The sequence below is a fragment of the Caretta caretta genome, chromosome 5, assembly GCF_965140235.1.
Source record: "Caretta caretta isolate rCarCar2 chromosome 5, rCarCar1.hap1, whole genome shotgun sequence".
NCBI classification, from domain to species: Eukaryota; Metazoa; Chordata; order Testudines; family Cheloniidae; genus Caretta; species Caretta caretta.
Window position 1 is genome coordinate 17137350 of NC_134210.1, and position 17486 is coordinate 17154835.

At 41.5% G+C, this 17486-nt stretch overlaps 1 protein-coding gene across 3 annotated transcripts in view; it reads left to right on the top strand.

The window, feature by feature from the left end:
* ME2 (malic enzyme 2) overlaps nucleotides 1-17486 on the top strand; it is a 49142-nt gene that overhangs the window by 5372 nt on the left and 26284 nt on the right. For all 3 annotated transcript variants that reach the window (XM_048850384.2, XM_075128367.1, XM_075128368.1), the window contains exons 2-3: nucleotides 6708-6829; nucleotides 16362-16495. In XM_048850384.2, coding sequence (XP_048706341.1) covers nucleotides 6722-6829; nucleotides 16362-16495 — 242 coding nt within the window. In that variant the 5' untranslated portion in view covers nucleotides 6708-6721. The remainder of the gene's footprint in view (nucleotides 1-6707; nucleotides 6830-16361; nucleotides 16496-17486) is intronic.

Sequence of the window (17486 nt, forward strand, 5' to 3'; positions counted from 1 at the left end):
AATGACAAAAGCGCAAGTCTGGACAGCACTGTGTTGGTGGGAGACGCTCTCCCGCTGACATAGCTACCGCCATAGGTGCCAACTTCATGGGTGCTCCAGGGATGGAGCATCCACAGAAATAAATAGTGGGTGCTTAGCACCCACCAGCCACAGCTGTTTGGCGGTGCCCCCACTGAGCTAACCTGGGAGGGGTTTGAGGGAGAGCAGTGAGTGGTGGGCAGGGGCCTCGAGGGGGCAGGAAGAGGTGGAATGAGGGTAGGGCCTTGGGGGAAGAGGTGAAGTGGGGGTGAGGCCTCATGGCAGAGCAAGGGTGGAGCACCCTCAGGGAAAACTAGAAGTCGATGCATATGACTACGGCCAGTCGTTGCGGGTGGTTTAGTTATGCCATCAGGAGAGCTCTCTCCGGTCGGCATAGAGCAGCTATATGGGAGACCTTACTGTGGCACAGCTGTGCCGATGTCAGGTCTGTAGTGTAGTCATAGCCTTACAATCTAGTACTTCTTTCTATTTGGACTGTGAGAACTCCAGCTTATATCGAATGCTGCAAGAAGTCTACACGCGTCCTGCAGGTTTGTTTGTTTTAATTGAACTGGTGGGCATTTCCTGCGCTGAATGTCTCAAACTGTGTAGGTCAGAGGCATGTTCCCCGCATAAATATTTTAGATTTAATGTTTCTCCTCCCTTGTTGGAGGCTACAGACCCACTGTTGGGTTGATTTGGCCACGCAATGATGAGGGAAAAAGAGGTCTAAAATTCACCTGTGTCTCAGGTGGCCTGTTTACTATTGCTGTTTGAGACAGTCAGCATCTGCAAATGCATTGTATAATACTTCCTAATTCCATAGTACCTTCCTTCATCTGAGAATCTCAAGGCACTTTACAGATGTCAGTTAAAATGGTGTTGTAACTCCTGTGACAGATACCTAAATATCTCCATTCTGTAGTTGAGGAAACTGAGGCACACAACATTGAAATGACTAGTCCAGTGTCCGAATGAATCAGTGGCAGAATATGGAATAGGATCCAGAACACCTGACTCCCAAATATGAACTCTGGGCTCTCTTATACATACACGTATGTAATTTAAGGCCACCCTTAAGGCAAATGGAAATTGCCCCATATCTCGCGCTCAGCAAAGCACTTTCCTCGAAGTGAAGTAACCCTGGTGGAATCTGCTAGGTGGAGGGAAGGTTTGTTTGTTTGTTTTTAAAAGACCTAAAGGGAAGTGCATTCAGACCTGGGAGTCGCCCAATTTCAGAATTGTAGTCTGCTGTGTGTGTGTGTGTGTGTGTGTGTGAGTGAGAGAGAGAGAGTCATACTTGGGAAGATCAGCCATGTTTAGTTAACAAAATACCCCAAACCTCCATGCCTGTGCCATGATTAGGGCCCTTTGTTTTCAGTTCTTTCTTTATTTAATTTTTCCTGGGAATTTATCAGTGTTTGTTTACCACAACAACAAAAATGGGTGAAAATCAGTGCAAAAAAAATTAATAGTTTTTCTGGGTAAATATCGGGGTTTATTTTGGTGGCTGGAAAGACAGGGGAAAGGTATTCCGTAGATTAATGCTTTGAATTCCACCTGTGCCACCTCTGAGTTTAAGAAAACAATACACCTCTAATCCCCAAATAAAACTTTTAATTTGAATAAACAGCTTAGTGTTGTAGACTTGGAACTATTAGCCTACAAATATTAACATTTAATAATTGGGCCACACCATTTGCAGTGCATACACTCAACTTCATCCTTTTCTTGTTTTTTTTTTAAACTTTTGAATATTTCCTTGTCCTCTGAAACGTATTCTGATACAGATTTTCATTTTCTTCCCGTTTTAGTATGTAAAGTCTTTAAACTGTTATCTGCTATCAGCTTGAAATGTGTATGTGATGGGCATGAGGTTCATCAGTACGTTCAGATGCACACGCCCTTCAGAGCTTGCGTGTGTGCCTGTTGGTTTATTGTGTGCATCTTCTAGACTAATACATAGCCTTACTTCAACAGGCAGCTTTGCATATACACACAGGCTAATGTACTATCGTAATATATATATATATCTCATGCAATGTATTGTATTTTCCTAATAAAACAAGTTATTTTTTATAAATTTGAAAGCTACAAACGTAGGGTGAAAATCAGAAAAAAAATGAATAATACTTGTAAAACCCAGGAATTTTTCAGTAAAAATTGGTTTAAACTGAAAAAAGGACTTAGCCATGATTCAGGACTGTACAGATTCACAAAACAATTGCTACTGCTGTATGTGACAACGCTGGCTGGGCCAAAGGTGGTACTACTATGTAATAAACATTTTGTTTTCCTAGAAACTCAGGAAGCTTAGCGAGGCCTGTGCAATCCTTTAAATTAAGAGTTTCACCCGATATTTAAAATAAACCGTTTATTACTGATTCTAGTTATGATAAGTGCATTCTGTATATTAAAGGAAAATTGTACTAATTTCCTATCCAAGCACTCTGACATTTTGTATAGGAGGAAATACTTGAAATATTATTTTAATGATCAGTTGTCGTTGAAACTGAGGGATGGCTGCAAAGCCTTTGAACATGAATAGCAACTCTGCTGAAACATATTACTAAGTATTAAAGCTGTAATTCGTGACCCAGATAAGCTTCAATGTTAATTGAAGCAGACTGCTTTAATTGGCTCTGTGAACTACATGATTCAATTGGGAATGTAATTGTACCTATAAAAGTATAATGAATATTTTTCCCTAAAAGCAGCCTTTGAAATTTAACAAATCCGTAATTGTACTAACAAAAACATTTGCTCTTAGATAAGTGCACTTGTATAATACTAATAATTAGTTTGAACTGGCCAGATGCCTCCTGATAAGATACTCCACGGAGGAAAACGGTCATCCAATATGCTGAAAAATGTAGACGCAGTTAAACAGTGACACAGAATGTAAGCAATATTGTGCTAAAAATTACTGGTTATATTGAATCAAATCTGGTTGTATAACACAGTTCTGTTTAGGGCTGTTGCTTACTGTACTATTGGTTACTGAAGGTAAAAGGGGGGGGAACGTCTAGTTTTGATTATGCTGGCAGATTTTAGATGGCGTTTTATTCCTCTTTCAGTTCCTGTGTTCTCTCTTCTTATCCCTGTTCAGAACTGCACCTCTGCTTACATCTCTGCTTTCACTTCCTTTTATATATATTTTTTTCCCCCACAGTTGACTTCCCTCCTTTTTCTGGTTGTCTTATGTAGCAAAACATCACCACCTCAACTCAGATCCCTCTTTAAAAACACTCTTCTACAAACCCTTCCAGCACCCACTTACAAACTGTCTAAAAGGTATTAGCACTGCCTTGTGATTGTTCTTCATCTGAACAGCTGTTGTACTGCAAATACAAAATCTAATTTTATAGAGGCTCAATCCTGCAGTTTCTCAGTTGGAGGGTCTGCCCCATGGGCCTGTTTGTCTTACTAAACTTTTATAAAGCAGTGAATAACTCTGGCTCTCATTTATATTTAAAAAAAATTAAGGTTAAGTTTTGCCTTTAAGTATGTCTGTAACTCCCATCGAAGTCAAAGGGTTTTGTGGAGCAAGATTTAGGCCTTTATTTTAAAATGCAAAGGTCCGTGTGAGCTGGAAATGTGGGAATGAATTGAAGAGAATGGAACAAGGGAGGTCAGTTCAGGGGAATGATAAGAGATAGGATGAAATAGAAATGACTAAGTAATAGATCTGGGGAAGGAGAGTCCAGGACAAAAAAAAATGACTAATCCATTTTATTGGGTTATACAGTACCTGGAATTAAACCTCCTGCATTCAAAAGAGGAAAGGGAGTACTGTTTTGTTCATAAGTGCTCATTTGTTGTAGTGAGGTGATTGAATTCAGTTACAGGAAAGAGGTTGGGTTTGGCTTAATTATAGTTCCTTGTTTAAGATATTTAGTACTGACAAATTGAAACCAGCCTCAGAGAATGCTGATGTATATTAAATGTTACTTTTGCATTGCTATCTCAAATAATTTTGGCGTCATATGTATAGAGCATTAATTTGAAATTGCACAATAATGGTAAACAAGTGGCTAGAATTTAAACTGTACTCGGAATTGAATTTGCCATGCCCAAATGATGACAGTTTGTAGCATGAATTTAATTTTGTTTTATCAGACCCTGTTCTTTACAAAGTTATTTTTGTCAGCACTGCTGATTAATTCTGACAGGCCAGCTGTGTTCAGTCCACCACCACCTAGTGAGGAATTACTCTGTTAAAAGCAGCATTTGTTTTTAATACTAACAAGACTTCCATTACCCTGTCTACAAACACTAAACTAATGTACTTTACAACAAACCCACTGCACGTATGTGCTTCAAATCACACTTTCTTAAAGTGAAAGGCACATACATACAAACAAAGGAGCAGTGATTGAGAATCAGAGTGCAGTTGCTGTGTAAATAGGGGTAGCGTTCTGCTCCAGTAGAACCTCAGCGTTATTGGGAATGGAGGTTGTTTGTCACTCTGAAATGTTTGTAACTCTGAACAAAACGTTATGGTTCTTCCAGAAGTTTACAGCTGAGCATTGACTTAATACAGCTTTGAAACTTTACTGTGCAGAAGAAAAATGCTGCTTTTAACCATCTTAATTTAAATGAAACAAGCACAGAAACAGTTTCCTTCCCTTGTCAAGTCTTTTTTTTTTAACTTTCCCTTTATTTTTGTAGTAGTTTACATTTAACACAGTACTGTACTGTATTTGCCTTTTTTTTTTTTTTTTCTTGGTCTCTGCTGCTACCTGATTGTGTACTTCCGGTTCCAAATAAGGTGTGTGGTTGACCAGTCAGTTGGTACTCCTGGTGTTTGTAACTCTACTCTGTGGGCAATGAAGAAATGCAAATATGTGGGGGGCAGAGGGGGAGATAATTTTCCTAAGCACTTTGTTAGATACTTTTGAACGGTTTTCAAGGAAATTGTTATCAGATTATACTATATGGTATTTCCCTTCCATCATATAGTGTTTAACAGCTGATTAGATAATTTAAAAGACATAACTTCTGCTACAAATATTCAAGTTATGTTTGATTAAGATAGGGAATGACACTAATGTAATTTGTGGTCCACCTATAAATCATTTTATAAAACCAAACCAGGTAGCATTTCACTATTCAAAAATGGCTTACACTTTTTGGTAGTTTTGGATTTGTTACTAGGTAAGGGCTCCCTGTGCAGCTTATTATTCAGTTAGTTTTGATCTTGTGAGCATATTATTGCTTGCTTGAACAAATGTGTGTGCCTTATGAAAGCAAATGTATGTGCATGTGAAAGCTAACCCAGCTCTGTATTTAACTGGGAAAGCCTGGCTTTGATGTAACACAGGAGCAAAGCATTAAAATATAACAAAAATCTGCTACCTCTGGCCCCGTACTGTGAAGTTCTGAGGCTTATCAACACTACATCCTTCAACTGTAAGCTCTTCAGACTGTGTCTTTGTGTGTATTTGTACAGTTCCTGACACAGTGGGCCACAACCCTATTTTGGGCCTCTGGGGTTACAATTATTATTAAACGTTTATATTATGGTGGTACTTAAAGGCCTGTCAGGCCAGGACCTGTACAAACGTGTAAGTGGTACTGTACAAATGTGTAAGTGGTAGTCCCTGCCCCAAAGATCTTGCAATCTAACCATAATCCAACTAATAATAATTGAACCGAATGGGATCTGAGGACATTCAGTACTTCATAGGATTGGGCTCTAGGTTTGTAAGGTAACACTAACAGGATCTTACAAGGAGGCTCTGGAAAATTACACCCTGCAGAAATGCATACCCACCAGTTGTCCCAGCAGAGCTCCATTTTTTAAGGGCTGAAGTAAGAGTCTAGAGGTGGAAGAGACCTGTTAGTTTATCTTGTTTATTGCCTCTTTTACATTTACTAGTTTTTCCTCTAGTCTAGCTTTAAATGTGCTAAGTAACAGGGTTTCCATTACTTCCCTTAGGAGACTATTGCACAGGCCAATATATTTTCTCTGTCAGGAAGTTTTTCCTGACATTCAGCCTCCATTGTTCTTTTCAGTACTATCCTATATAATTCTCTCCTCCTTGGTGTTTACACTGGTGGCAAGTTTATTGGTCACCATTAAAAGGTCAATATTGGCCAGCAGCAGTTTTCTATTCTAAGTACAGGGTGCAAATATCGGGTAATTCGTGGCACATGCATGCTGACTGACTACAGTCCCCTGTACAATAATAAATGTACCAGTTTTCCAACGTTCTGTCGACTCAGGGTATGTCTACATTGCTCACTAAGCCCGGGCTCTGACTCAAGTCTAAGCACAAGCATCGCTTCTGTCCACACGCAAATCAGTCTGACTTGGGTCAGCAAGCACTCAGGATCCAGGTCTTAGGATCCTGTTAGGGGGCGGGTCAGTCCCACTGAGTCTCAGGTCCAAGCCATTTTGCCATGTGCATGCAGCTCAAGCCACAGACCCAAGTCAGAAGGTCTATGTAGTGCACTATGGACGCGTCGGCATAGTTGTGAGGACCCCGTTCCCCTCTTCTACAGAAATATTCTCCACTTTCTTTTTCCTGGCTGCCACAAAATATTATTGGTTATAAGCCTAGGACTCCCCAGGCTAGCACTATCTGATGTGTATTGGTTTCTCCCTCTCATGTTAGCAGGCATAGAAATATGAACATGTGGTTAAGTATTTTTATATTTGATTTATTTCATTTCCTTTTTCTCAGGTGAACTATAAGAAATGCTCTCCCGATTAAGAGTAGTTGCCACTCCCTGTGCATTGGCATGTCGCACCGTGCACACAAAAGAAAAAGGCAAACCGCTGATGTTAAACCCAAGAACAAACAAGGTTAGTAGCGTGCATTTATCAAACATCTGATCTCCAGCTAGTAACAGTCCTGTGGATCTTGTTCTGGGATTGAAAATTATACTGATGTGAGGTCAGGGATTTATTCTGTTCAGTTCTGGATCAGTGACACAAAAGATATACAAGACTGAGGATTCAGTGATGATTTAAAGTTTAATATCTTAGAGCTATGATATCAGGGCTAGCAACAAAGACTTTCTGCCATTATCACTCTTACAAATCCCTGATTTCCAATGGCATAACTAGGGCCCCACCAAATTCACAGCCGTGAAAATTTGGACCGTGGACCATGAAATTTGGCCTTTTGTGTGCTTTTACCCTATATTATATAGATTTCACAGGGAAGACCAGCATTTCTCAAACTGGGGGGCCTGACCCAAAAGGGAGTTGCAGGGGGTCACAAGGTTATTTTAGGGGGGGTTGCAGTATTGTCCCCCTTCTGTGCTGCCTTCAGATCTGGGCGGCTGGAGAGCGGCGGCTGTTAGCCGGGCACCCAACAGCAGCGCAGAAGTAAGGGTGGCAATACCATACCACACCATGCCAGCCTTACTTTTGCACTGCTGCTGGCGGCAACTCTGCCTTCAGAGCTGGGTGCCCGGCTAACAGCCGCCACTCTCCAGTTGCCCAGCTCTGAAGGCAGTGCTGCCGCCAGCAGCAGTACAAAAGTAAGGGTAGCAGTATTGCAACCTCTCCTACAATAACCTTGCAGCCCCCCCTCTCCCACCGCGCGCACACAACTCCTTTGTGGGTTAGGACCTCTAAAATTGCAACACCCTGAAATTTCAGATTTAAATACCTGAACTCATGAAATTTACGATTTTTAAAATCCTGTGACTGTGAAATTGACCAAAATGGACTGTGAATTTGGTAGGGCCCTAAGCATAACATAGTAATTTATATTTCCATCCCCCATCATGAATTAAAAATCCCATCTTTCTGATTACCCTCTTGCTTTTGTCCAGTTTAATTCCAACTTGGCTTTAGTATTTCAAGAAACACTAAAGCTCAAGACCAATATTTTATATCCGTGATACCAGCTTTGAATCCCGCCTTTCAAGTGGTAGAAAGTATTAACCTCTAACTTTAAGTCCTCTTAGTTGTCCTTGGGCTGGAACTAAGCCATCTCAATGTGAAACACCCCCATGAAGAGGGCCAGCAAAAGGTCTTCATGCAACTTAGAAACTGGTTTTAAGTGGGACTTCAGTTATTGTACATCCACATTGTGTTGGCCCTCTGCACTGGGGAGGGCTTTCACCCTAAGAAAACAGCCTCTTAACTGCAGAAGGAGATATTCAAGGGCAGCTGCAATCCATGGGGACAATGAAACTCTCAAGAGTTAAGATAGGGGTAATGGGAGCTGAAGACAGGCTTTTTTGGCAGCTGGTCCAAGGCTGTGAACTCCCTTCTGTAAGAGATGAGGAAGATCACAACCCTGATTGGCTTGGAGGAAAATATAACACCTGTCTCTTTGTTGTATCCTATCCATAATAGGAGACAAAAATCCATTTCTCTGCTGCTCCTGGGATAGTGGAGAAAAGAATAGTGAGATATAAAGAGTGACTTCTAACTACCCTGAAAGGAGGGGGAGAAGACAAAACATATGTCTGTGTTCAGACCACTTACATGGATTTATATAATTTGATAGGGTGCTCAGATACCACAGGGGTGAGTGCTGTACAAACACCTCAACAGATAGAGATCTCTAGTGCTTTGAAACTTAGTGCCTGCTAAAATCATGTAGAAAGTGGAGTGTGAGGAGAATTATGTGATTTGTCAAGGTACAAAGTCTTGTGACTTTTCTGAGCTAAAAGCTCTTGGCAGACCAGTGGAAATTATTTCAAAGCCCTCAAGCTTTTCCAAGCACCGGTTGTGCACCAGTGGTCAGAAAGGAAAACAATATATGCTTGCTTTTGGCAGTAGCTTCTACATTTTATTTTTCAAGGATGTAGTTTTATGATAAATGGAGCAAAATGCAATATTTGAAGAGAAGAAATTTGTTGTCGCACTTAATTCACAGTATCCATTTTGATTCAGACAGATGACAATGAAATAAAGAGCCTTCTAGTCTATGAGGAGTCTGTTATACTCTGGCACCTGTTTGAGAGGTTCTATGAAACGACTAGGTGATACCATTTGTCTGTTGGGCAACAAGTAGCAATACTAAATGGGGTCCCTTGTTCAGCAGCTCAGCAGAAAAATTAATTAATGTCTGACTGGGGATGGAAAGTGATATACCCTTGCAATTGTAGACGGTCTTGCTGTATTGGAGATGAGACCAATGGCTGGGGTGGTGTGAGGAAAAATTGCACTGTTGCACCTGATGTATGGATAAATAACCGACTTTGGTATCCTTTGTTGTGGACCTGCTGAGATTGTCGTCTCATTGTAGGATCTTTTGTTGGCAGGTCTAGTTGTGTTGCAGTCTCATTCACTTATGTTACTTAATATTTTGTGTCTCTTACCACTTGGGACCCATAATAATGGGGACTAAATGCCATATTAAAAGCTGTAAGATGCCAGCTGATGAAATTTTCAGACCCAGATCCCAACCCCACACCTTTTGTGACCATTAAACTTCCCACCCCATAACTCCTCGACCTGCTTCACTGCTTGGCAAATACAAGAATTTAAGTGCTCTGACCTTTTTTCCCATGAACTGGTTCCCATGGGTGCCGAATGCATAAATTAATTGAATTTGTTTGTTTCAAAAGTCCAGCTTTCAAGTTCTATTGGTAGGGCAGCCCAGGAAAGGTGAAAAGCTATATTGGTAATGTCCTTGTCACTTCAACCAGATGATTTCAGAACAATCTGTAACTGCATGAACCTGTCTTTACATTCTTCTATGACTTCGCAAAGCTGCTCTATGACAAGGACTCCAATTACAATGACTTAACTTTAAAGGCCTTTTGTTATGTCAGCGTTAACTGCTGTGTAAAAATAAGTAAGCTTGTTTGCTGCTTGGAATATAGTTAACCAAATACAGTGTACTGTAGTCAACTATAAAGGTTGTTACAGTATTCACTATTTGTATTGCGGTAGTGCCTAGCAGCATCAGTCATGGACCAGGGCCTCATTATGCCAAAAAGATGCTCTCTGCCCCAAAGAGCTTACAATCTAAGTATAAGTGAAGAAACAACAGATAGATACAGACCAAGAGATCAGGGAGGACAAGGAAAATAATTGTTTAGCAGGTGGATTGACTATTCCTGAGATTAAAAACATACTCTACGTCTAACGTCTAAAGATGGCCTCACTTGTGTTGAGGTTTATTATCTGTTCTTGAAGGCCCTAAATGTGAAGAGGAGTTAAACTATAAAATCTGCAGCTTGTTTTCCTTTTCTGATTGAGAAGGTGTTAGACATGTCAAAAATGTATGTAGGCTTTAGACTTACAGCTCATTTACCTTAGTTCAGTCATCCACCTCAAAGCTGCTGAATTTTTTGTAGCTGTGATGCCTTTGCGTGTTTCAAGGGAAAATAAAACCAAACAAGGTTGTTCAATTAGAAGACCAACAGTTTAACAAAATATCTCCAATTGAGTCGTTTAGTGACCGTGCACAGTCTAGATCAGGGGTTCGCACAACAAATTTTTTGGTGTCTCACCACTCTCGCTGGTGGCCTTATTGACACTTTTTTCCCTAAAATATTTGATTAACTTTAAGAAAAACAAATACGACATATACACATTCACATCATTGTAATTTATGTAGGGTTTTTTTGTAGACTCGATAATAAAAACGTTACTGTGAAAAGTAATATTTGTATGTTTGTTAATATCAATCACTTTTCACAGGACACTTAGTAGCTATCTGGAAGGCTGTGAAAAGTGATATTTGCATGTTTGTTAATGTCACTTTTCTCAGCAAGTCCCAGGACAAATTAAGCCCCGGATGGGGGACAAGGGGTCGGAGGCAGAGGCAGTGGGGGCCATGGTAGAATGGATGTAGGCTGGGAGAGGCACTGGGGGCCCGGGGTTGGATCCTGAACTGATGCCCCATGGCCAGAGCTGGCGGTCAGCGCTCAAAACCTGCAGCTGGAGCCGGGTATTGTCATCTGAAGTCCCATGGCTGGAGCCCTGCTCCTCGCAGCCAGGCTCCCTAAGCCCCACTGCTGGAGCCTGACTCCCAGCCACCCCAGGGCTGAAGCCCAAGCCTCATCCGCCCCTAAGCCCAGGTAGAGAACTCACCGGGCTCCTGCAGCATTGTGCCCCACCTGTCTCCAGTGGCCGTGCAGGGCTGCGTATCCAGGAGGGATGGGGATGGGGCAGTGCTTTGCCGCCTCCTCTCCCCCCCCCCGCCCCCAGTCACCTCTCAGGAAGCTGTCATGGACACAGAGAAACCCCCTGGTGACTGCATTTGAGAAATGTTGGTCTAGATCAGGGGTGGGCAAACTTTTTGGTCCGAGGGCCACATCTGGGTATGGAAATTGAATGCTCATGAAATTGGGGGTTGGGGTGCAGGAGAGGGTGAGGGCTCCAGCTGGGGTTGTGGGCTCTGGTGTGGGGCCAGAAATGAGTAGTTCAGGGTGGAGGAGGGGGGTCTGGGCTGGGGCAGAGGGTTGGGGAGGGTGGGGACTCTGGCTGGGGGTACAGGCTCTGGGGTGGGGCTGGGGATGAGGGGTTGGGGGTACAGGAGGGTGCTCTGTGCTGGGACTGAGGAGTTCAGAGGTAGATGGGGGATTGGGGTTGGGTGCGGGAGAGGTTCAGGGGTGCAGGCTCTGGGTGGCACTTACCTCAAGCAGCTCCCAGAAGCAGTGACATGTCCCTCCCTGGCTCCTGCGTGGAGGCATGGCCAGGGGGCTCCGCATGCTGCCCCATCCACAGGCGCTGCCCCTGCAGCTTCCATTGGCCATGGTTCCCAGCCAATGGGAGCTGTGGGGGCGACACTTGGGGTGGGGGCAACATGTGGAGCCCCCTGGCTGCCTCTACATTTAGGAGCTGGAGCGGGGACATGCCTCTGCTTCCAGGAGCCATGTGGAGCCACAGTACATGTGGAGTGGGGCAAGCCCCGGACCCCACTCCCCAGCAGGAGCTCAAGGGCCGGATTAAAACGTCTGAAGGGTGGATGTGGCCCCCAGGCTGTAGTTCGCCCACACTGGTCTAGATGAAATGGTAGGTGAACAATTACAATCCATCATGCTAGTGACTTCAGCATTGCCAAATCAGCGTGTGCTTGGAAATAAGTTCTAAAGGATCCAGACGGCTCAGGGGATCAGTGATGGTATGCTGAGACTTCAGCATGGAAGTGACTGGTTCATATTAATGAGTGAGTTACCGCCTGCTGTCTGATGGCTGTTTGGTGGCCTTTGTGAAGTAGATCTGTGATCTCCACCTAGTTCCAAACAGAGGTTTAAATAGAACAGTTGTCATCCTTGCTGCAGGTCTCACCAGAGAGGTTAGGCGTTGGGCACAGAGACTAAATTAACTAGTAGCCTCACGTCAGGGTGTGAGAGATGTTGATGGGAAATTCTGGGAAGCTTATGCTAATGTTGTCTGTGTTTGATATCTTCTGTGACATCGTGTTGTCAATCCAGCACCTTCCACAAGCACTACATTAAGTGAAAAATATGGGGAAAGGAAGGAAACCACAGGAAAAACATATTTCCTGTGCTGTATTTAAGCGACCAGTCAACTATGATTATAAAGGTTATGTGAGACATAAAATAGACATTTCATTCATGTGGGTGAACCTTGTTCATTTGCACTGATGACTGGAGACTTGTTGCAGAACAGTGAACTTTGTGAATTAGCAAGTAAACAACCAAGCACAATTAAAACAAATAATACCTAGCTCTTCTATAGCTCTTTGCATCAATAAAAAAGTGACCACTGGGGACCTAGTGCTCCATCATGCGGAGCACCTTTTCAGAGCTGCTTAGGCCCCTTGGCTCTTATTGAAGTCATTGTGAATGGAGGGTGATCATCACCTCCGAGGATATAAGCAGCGTGCTGCCCGATCAGCAGGGAGGAGAGGGTGAGAATAGAAAAAGAAGGGGAAGGGTAGTCAAAAAGCATACTATATGAGAGAAAACAAGTGAAGGCAGGTCCCTGGAGGATCTTGATAGTGCTGTCCTAGATTAGGTATGGTCACATTCTCATTTTTGCGGGCAGGGGAAGAGGAGGAGGAGGAGTGAATAGAGTGGACATAGGTGCAGCAGGAGAAATAGCCAAAATATTGCATCGTTGGCTTCAGGGATTGACCAGTAATTAAGATGCAGCTCAGTGTGAAGACTTGAGTTGTCCAGATATACAGTGTGGGAAACTGTAGTGCCATTTAAAAAAAATTCCAACATGTTAACACTGCAGCCACTCAAGCAACACTGAAGATATCTGTAGGCTGGGCAGGGGGAAAAAAAGCAAGTACGTCACATAAACAAGGGGGGGTAGCTATTAATAAAATATATCAAACAAGCCTTGAGCTTTTTATTAAGGAACCAGAAGACTTGTGGTCACAAGGGGGAATTAAGAGAATGTCATGCCTAAGTATTTATGGTCTCAGTGGTAATTAAGTAAATTGTTTTAAGGGATCTAACCAAGAACTTTGACAGAGATAATGTACTTTTCACTGGTGGGATAGTTCCGTATGGTTAAGGATAAAATGTTAGCATGGACTACCATGGCACACAGCTAAAGGTACTCATGTATCCACAATATGCCAACATTTTTATGGCTGACTTAGAACAACGCTTCCTCAGCTCTCATTCCCTACTCTGCTTGCGCTACATTGATGACATCTTCATCATCTGGACCCATGGAAAAGAAGCCCTTGAGGAATTCCACCATGATTTCAACAATTTCCATCCCACCATCAACCTCAGCCTGGACCAGTCCAAACAAGAGATCCACTTCCTGGACACTACAGTGCTAACAAGCGATGGTCACATAAACACCACCCTATACCGGAAACCTACTGACCGCTATACTTACCTACATGCCTCCAGCTTTCATCCAGACCACATCACACGATCCAGTGTCTACAGCCAAGCTCTGAGATACAACCGCATTTGCTCCAATCCCTCAGACAGAGACAAACACCTACAAGATCTCTATCAAGCGTTCTTACAACTACAATACCTACTCCAGGACAGGCCCAACAAAGAAAGTAACAGAACGCCACTAGCCATCACCTCAGCCCCCAACTAAAACCTCTCCAGCACATCATCAAGGATCTACAACCTATCCTGAAAGATGATCCCTCTCTCACAGATTTTGGGAGACAGGCCAGTCCTCGCTTACAGACAACCCCCCAACCTGAAGCAAATACTCACCAGCAACTACACAACAAAAACATTAACCCAGGAACCTATCCTTGCAACAAAGCCTGTTGCCAACTCTGTCCACAAATCTATTCAAGGGACACCATCATAGGACCTAATCACATCAGCCACACCATCAGAGGTTCGTTCACCTACACATCTACCAATGTAATATATGCCATCCTATGCCAGCAGTGCCCTCTGCCATGTACATTGGGCAAACCGGACAGTCTCTACGCAAAAGAATAAATGGACACAAATCAGATGTCAAGGATTATAACTTTCAAAAACCAGTCGGAGAACCCTTCAACCTCCCTGGTCATTCAATTTCAGACCTAAAAGTCGCAGTTCTCTAACAAAAAAAAACTTCAAAAACAGACTCCAACGAGAAACTGCAGAACTGGAATTAATTTGCAAACTGAACACCATTAAATTAGGCTTGAATAAAGACTGGGAGTGGGTGGGGCATTACACAAAGTAAAACTGTTTCCCCATGCTAATTTTTTCCCCTACTGTTACTCACACCTTCTTGTCAGCTGTTTGAAATGGGCCATCCTGATGATCACTACAAAAGTTTTTTTTTCTCCTGCTGATAATAGCTCACCTTAATTGATTAGTCTTGTTACAGTTGGTATGGCAACCCCCATTTTTTCATGTTCTTCGTGTGTATATATCTTCCTACTGTATTTTCCACTGCATGCATCTGTTGAAGTGGGTTTTAGCCCGCAAAAGCGTATGCCCAAATAAATATGTTAGTCTCTAAGGTGCCACAAGTACTCCTCATTTTGGGGGGGGGGGGTTACAGTGTATTTTAAAAATCGGATATACATTAAAGGTGTTACTGATCCATGTTTTATATACCTTCTGAAGTGATAGACTGTGCTTTGTTCCTTCACATCAAGAATCTTCATGATGCTTTTACTTTTGTAGTGCCTAAAATATGGTGAAAATATTGTTACTGTTTTCCAGTTGTTAATTTCAGATTCCGCACCTGTTTCATTGATGATAAATGTGGAGTTTGAGAGATGGTCATGTAATCGGGCATGAATTGCTGCACAGTAATGAATTAATGGGACAGTTCAGAAAAACAGGAGTAATCTGACATATATGCTGGCAAACTTCCTTTTCACGTAACTTTCCAGGATATGTTTACCTCTATGGAATGCACTAAAAGTATTACATAGGGAGTAAAAATGGGGGGGAAAAAATGAATTTAGTTTAAAAAAAATAACAACAATGATGACTAATGAAAGTGAACAATTCACAAATAAACTACAGGTTGAAATTTGAAAGTATTTGATTATAACGAGTACGTTTGCAGATGACTCACAAACAGAAAAAGGGATAAATTCATTATATAATTTACTATCAATAACTCTACCAGCCTGAAGGTTAAAGTCCTACCAAACAATGACAACCAGCCATCTATACTGCTGGTTAGATACTTGAAATTCACCAGTAAAGGTTTTCATAACAAAATATCAGGAAGATCTTGTAAAGAAGTAAAATATTTTAGGACTCCTGGACATTTGTGTGCATCTGAGATTAGTACAACTAAGGATATTTGGAATCTTTTTTTATTTTTATTTTTTTACCCTTCATAAACTTAATTTGTTGCAACTGATGGAGGAGGCTAACGCTTTTTTTGTTGATTACAGTTGAAGAGATTAAGAGATCAGTTTTATCCTTAACTAAAAGGAAGGCTTCAGGTTGAGATGTTGTCTTTCCCAGCAGAGGTCTGAGGGCACTGCAAATAACATTTTTGGGTGGCTAGATTATCAGAAGTGTGTAGGGAAATGTTTCAAACAGGGATATTCAAAAGGAACATTTCAAGAAGCAAATATCACTTGAGTCTTAAAAACCAGCATATCTCCAAAGGAATCTCCATCTGGATATAATCCAGTTCTAAAAGCAGAAATGTGCTTGGAGGAAGATATATGTGCTGATGATTAAAGCACAGGAAGTCAGGAGATCTGGGTTCTGTCTGTGCCACTGATTTAAATGATTTGCCCAAGAACTCATCCACTTCTCTATGCCTCAGTTTCCCCAACTGTAAAGAAGGGATACGAATTCCTTTTTCCCAGTGTCGTGAGGCTTAATTCATTAATATTTGTGAGGTGCTTAGGAACTGTAGTGATGGGCATTATAGAAATGGATAGTCATAAATATAGGTACATGTAAATTTTAAACAAAATAACTACTTTAGCTAACAAAAAAGTAAATAATAACATAAACTAACTTTTTTCCCCTTTTGTTTTCAGGGCATGGCCTTTACATTACAGGAAAGACAAATGCTTGGGCTCCAAGGACTTTTACCTCCTAAAATAGAGACACAAGACATTCAAGCCTTACGCTTCCATAAGAATTTGGCAAAAATGAGTGACCCCTTGGAAAAGTAATAATTAATCCGTATTTTTCTTACCTATGTGTAGTGCAAGCTTAAAGGACTCTGAGAAAATCTGATTTATTATAATATCAAGGCAGATCTCTTGCATCCAGTGGGTTTAATAATTGGCAATTTTTTTTATTAATGCAAACTGTATTTTTCATCCAGACTTGTGCAGCTAACTTGGTTTCGTGGTAATTTAAAGGAAGACATTTGTGTTACTCCACAGTTGTGATGTGATGTGAAAAAGAATATACATAAATAAAAGGTCCAGTCTTGCAGTACTTGCTGAGACAAAACTTCTGTTAATTTATATAGGAGTTTTGTCTGAGCTAGGACTGCAGGATCAGGCTGTAGCATTGTAGCGACTTGGTGGAAACATGACTGTTATGTTTCTGGCAGTCTTTCTGTTGTGCTTTAGAAGTTTAGAAGATGGATGAGTTGAGTTTCAGGATCTCCAAATCTAGATATATAATTTTTCAGATTTTTGTAGAGATTCCCAGATGTGGAAAGAAAAAAAAATCAACTTAGGACTTAAAAATCAGACAGGAACAATACAAAAGTAGTTAATATATATATTAACTTATGACTAGAGGGAAACAAAAGATGTTTTAACATTTATGGGGAACTTAATGATTAATTATTTGGTGGGTTTTTTTCTTATTTTGAACTCTCTAGCCTAGAAAACACTTTTTTTTTTTTAAAGGATGCACCTGTTGGCTGCAATAGCTTGACGTTTTTATCATATTATTGTTGACTTATGTTAGGGTGCAATGTCCTAAGAGCCAGTGAGTGGAAAGCTAGAATGATTTGGGGTTTATCATTGATTTACATTAGGACCACATCAAGATTCCTACTGCAGTCCACTGATCATAGAACAAAGTAACTTGAATCAGTATCACATAGCCTGTTGGAATGGAGCAATGAAATAGTTTCCATTAGGAATGCTTTTGGGACTGCTCTACTGTAAACCAATGGCCCAAAATGAACCCTTCATGAA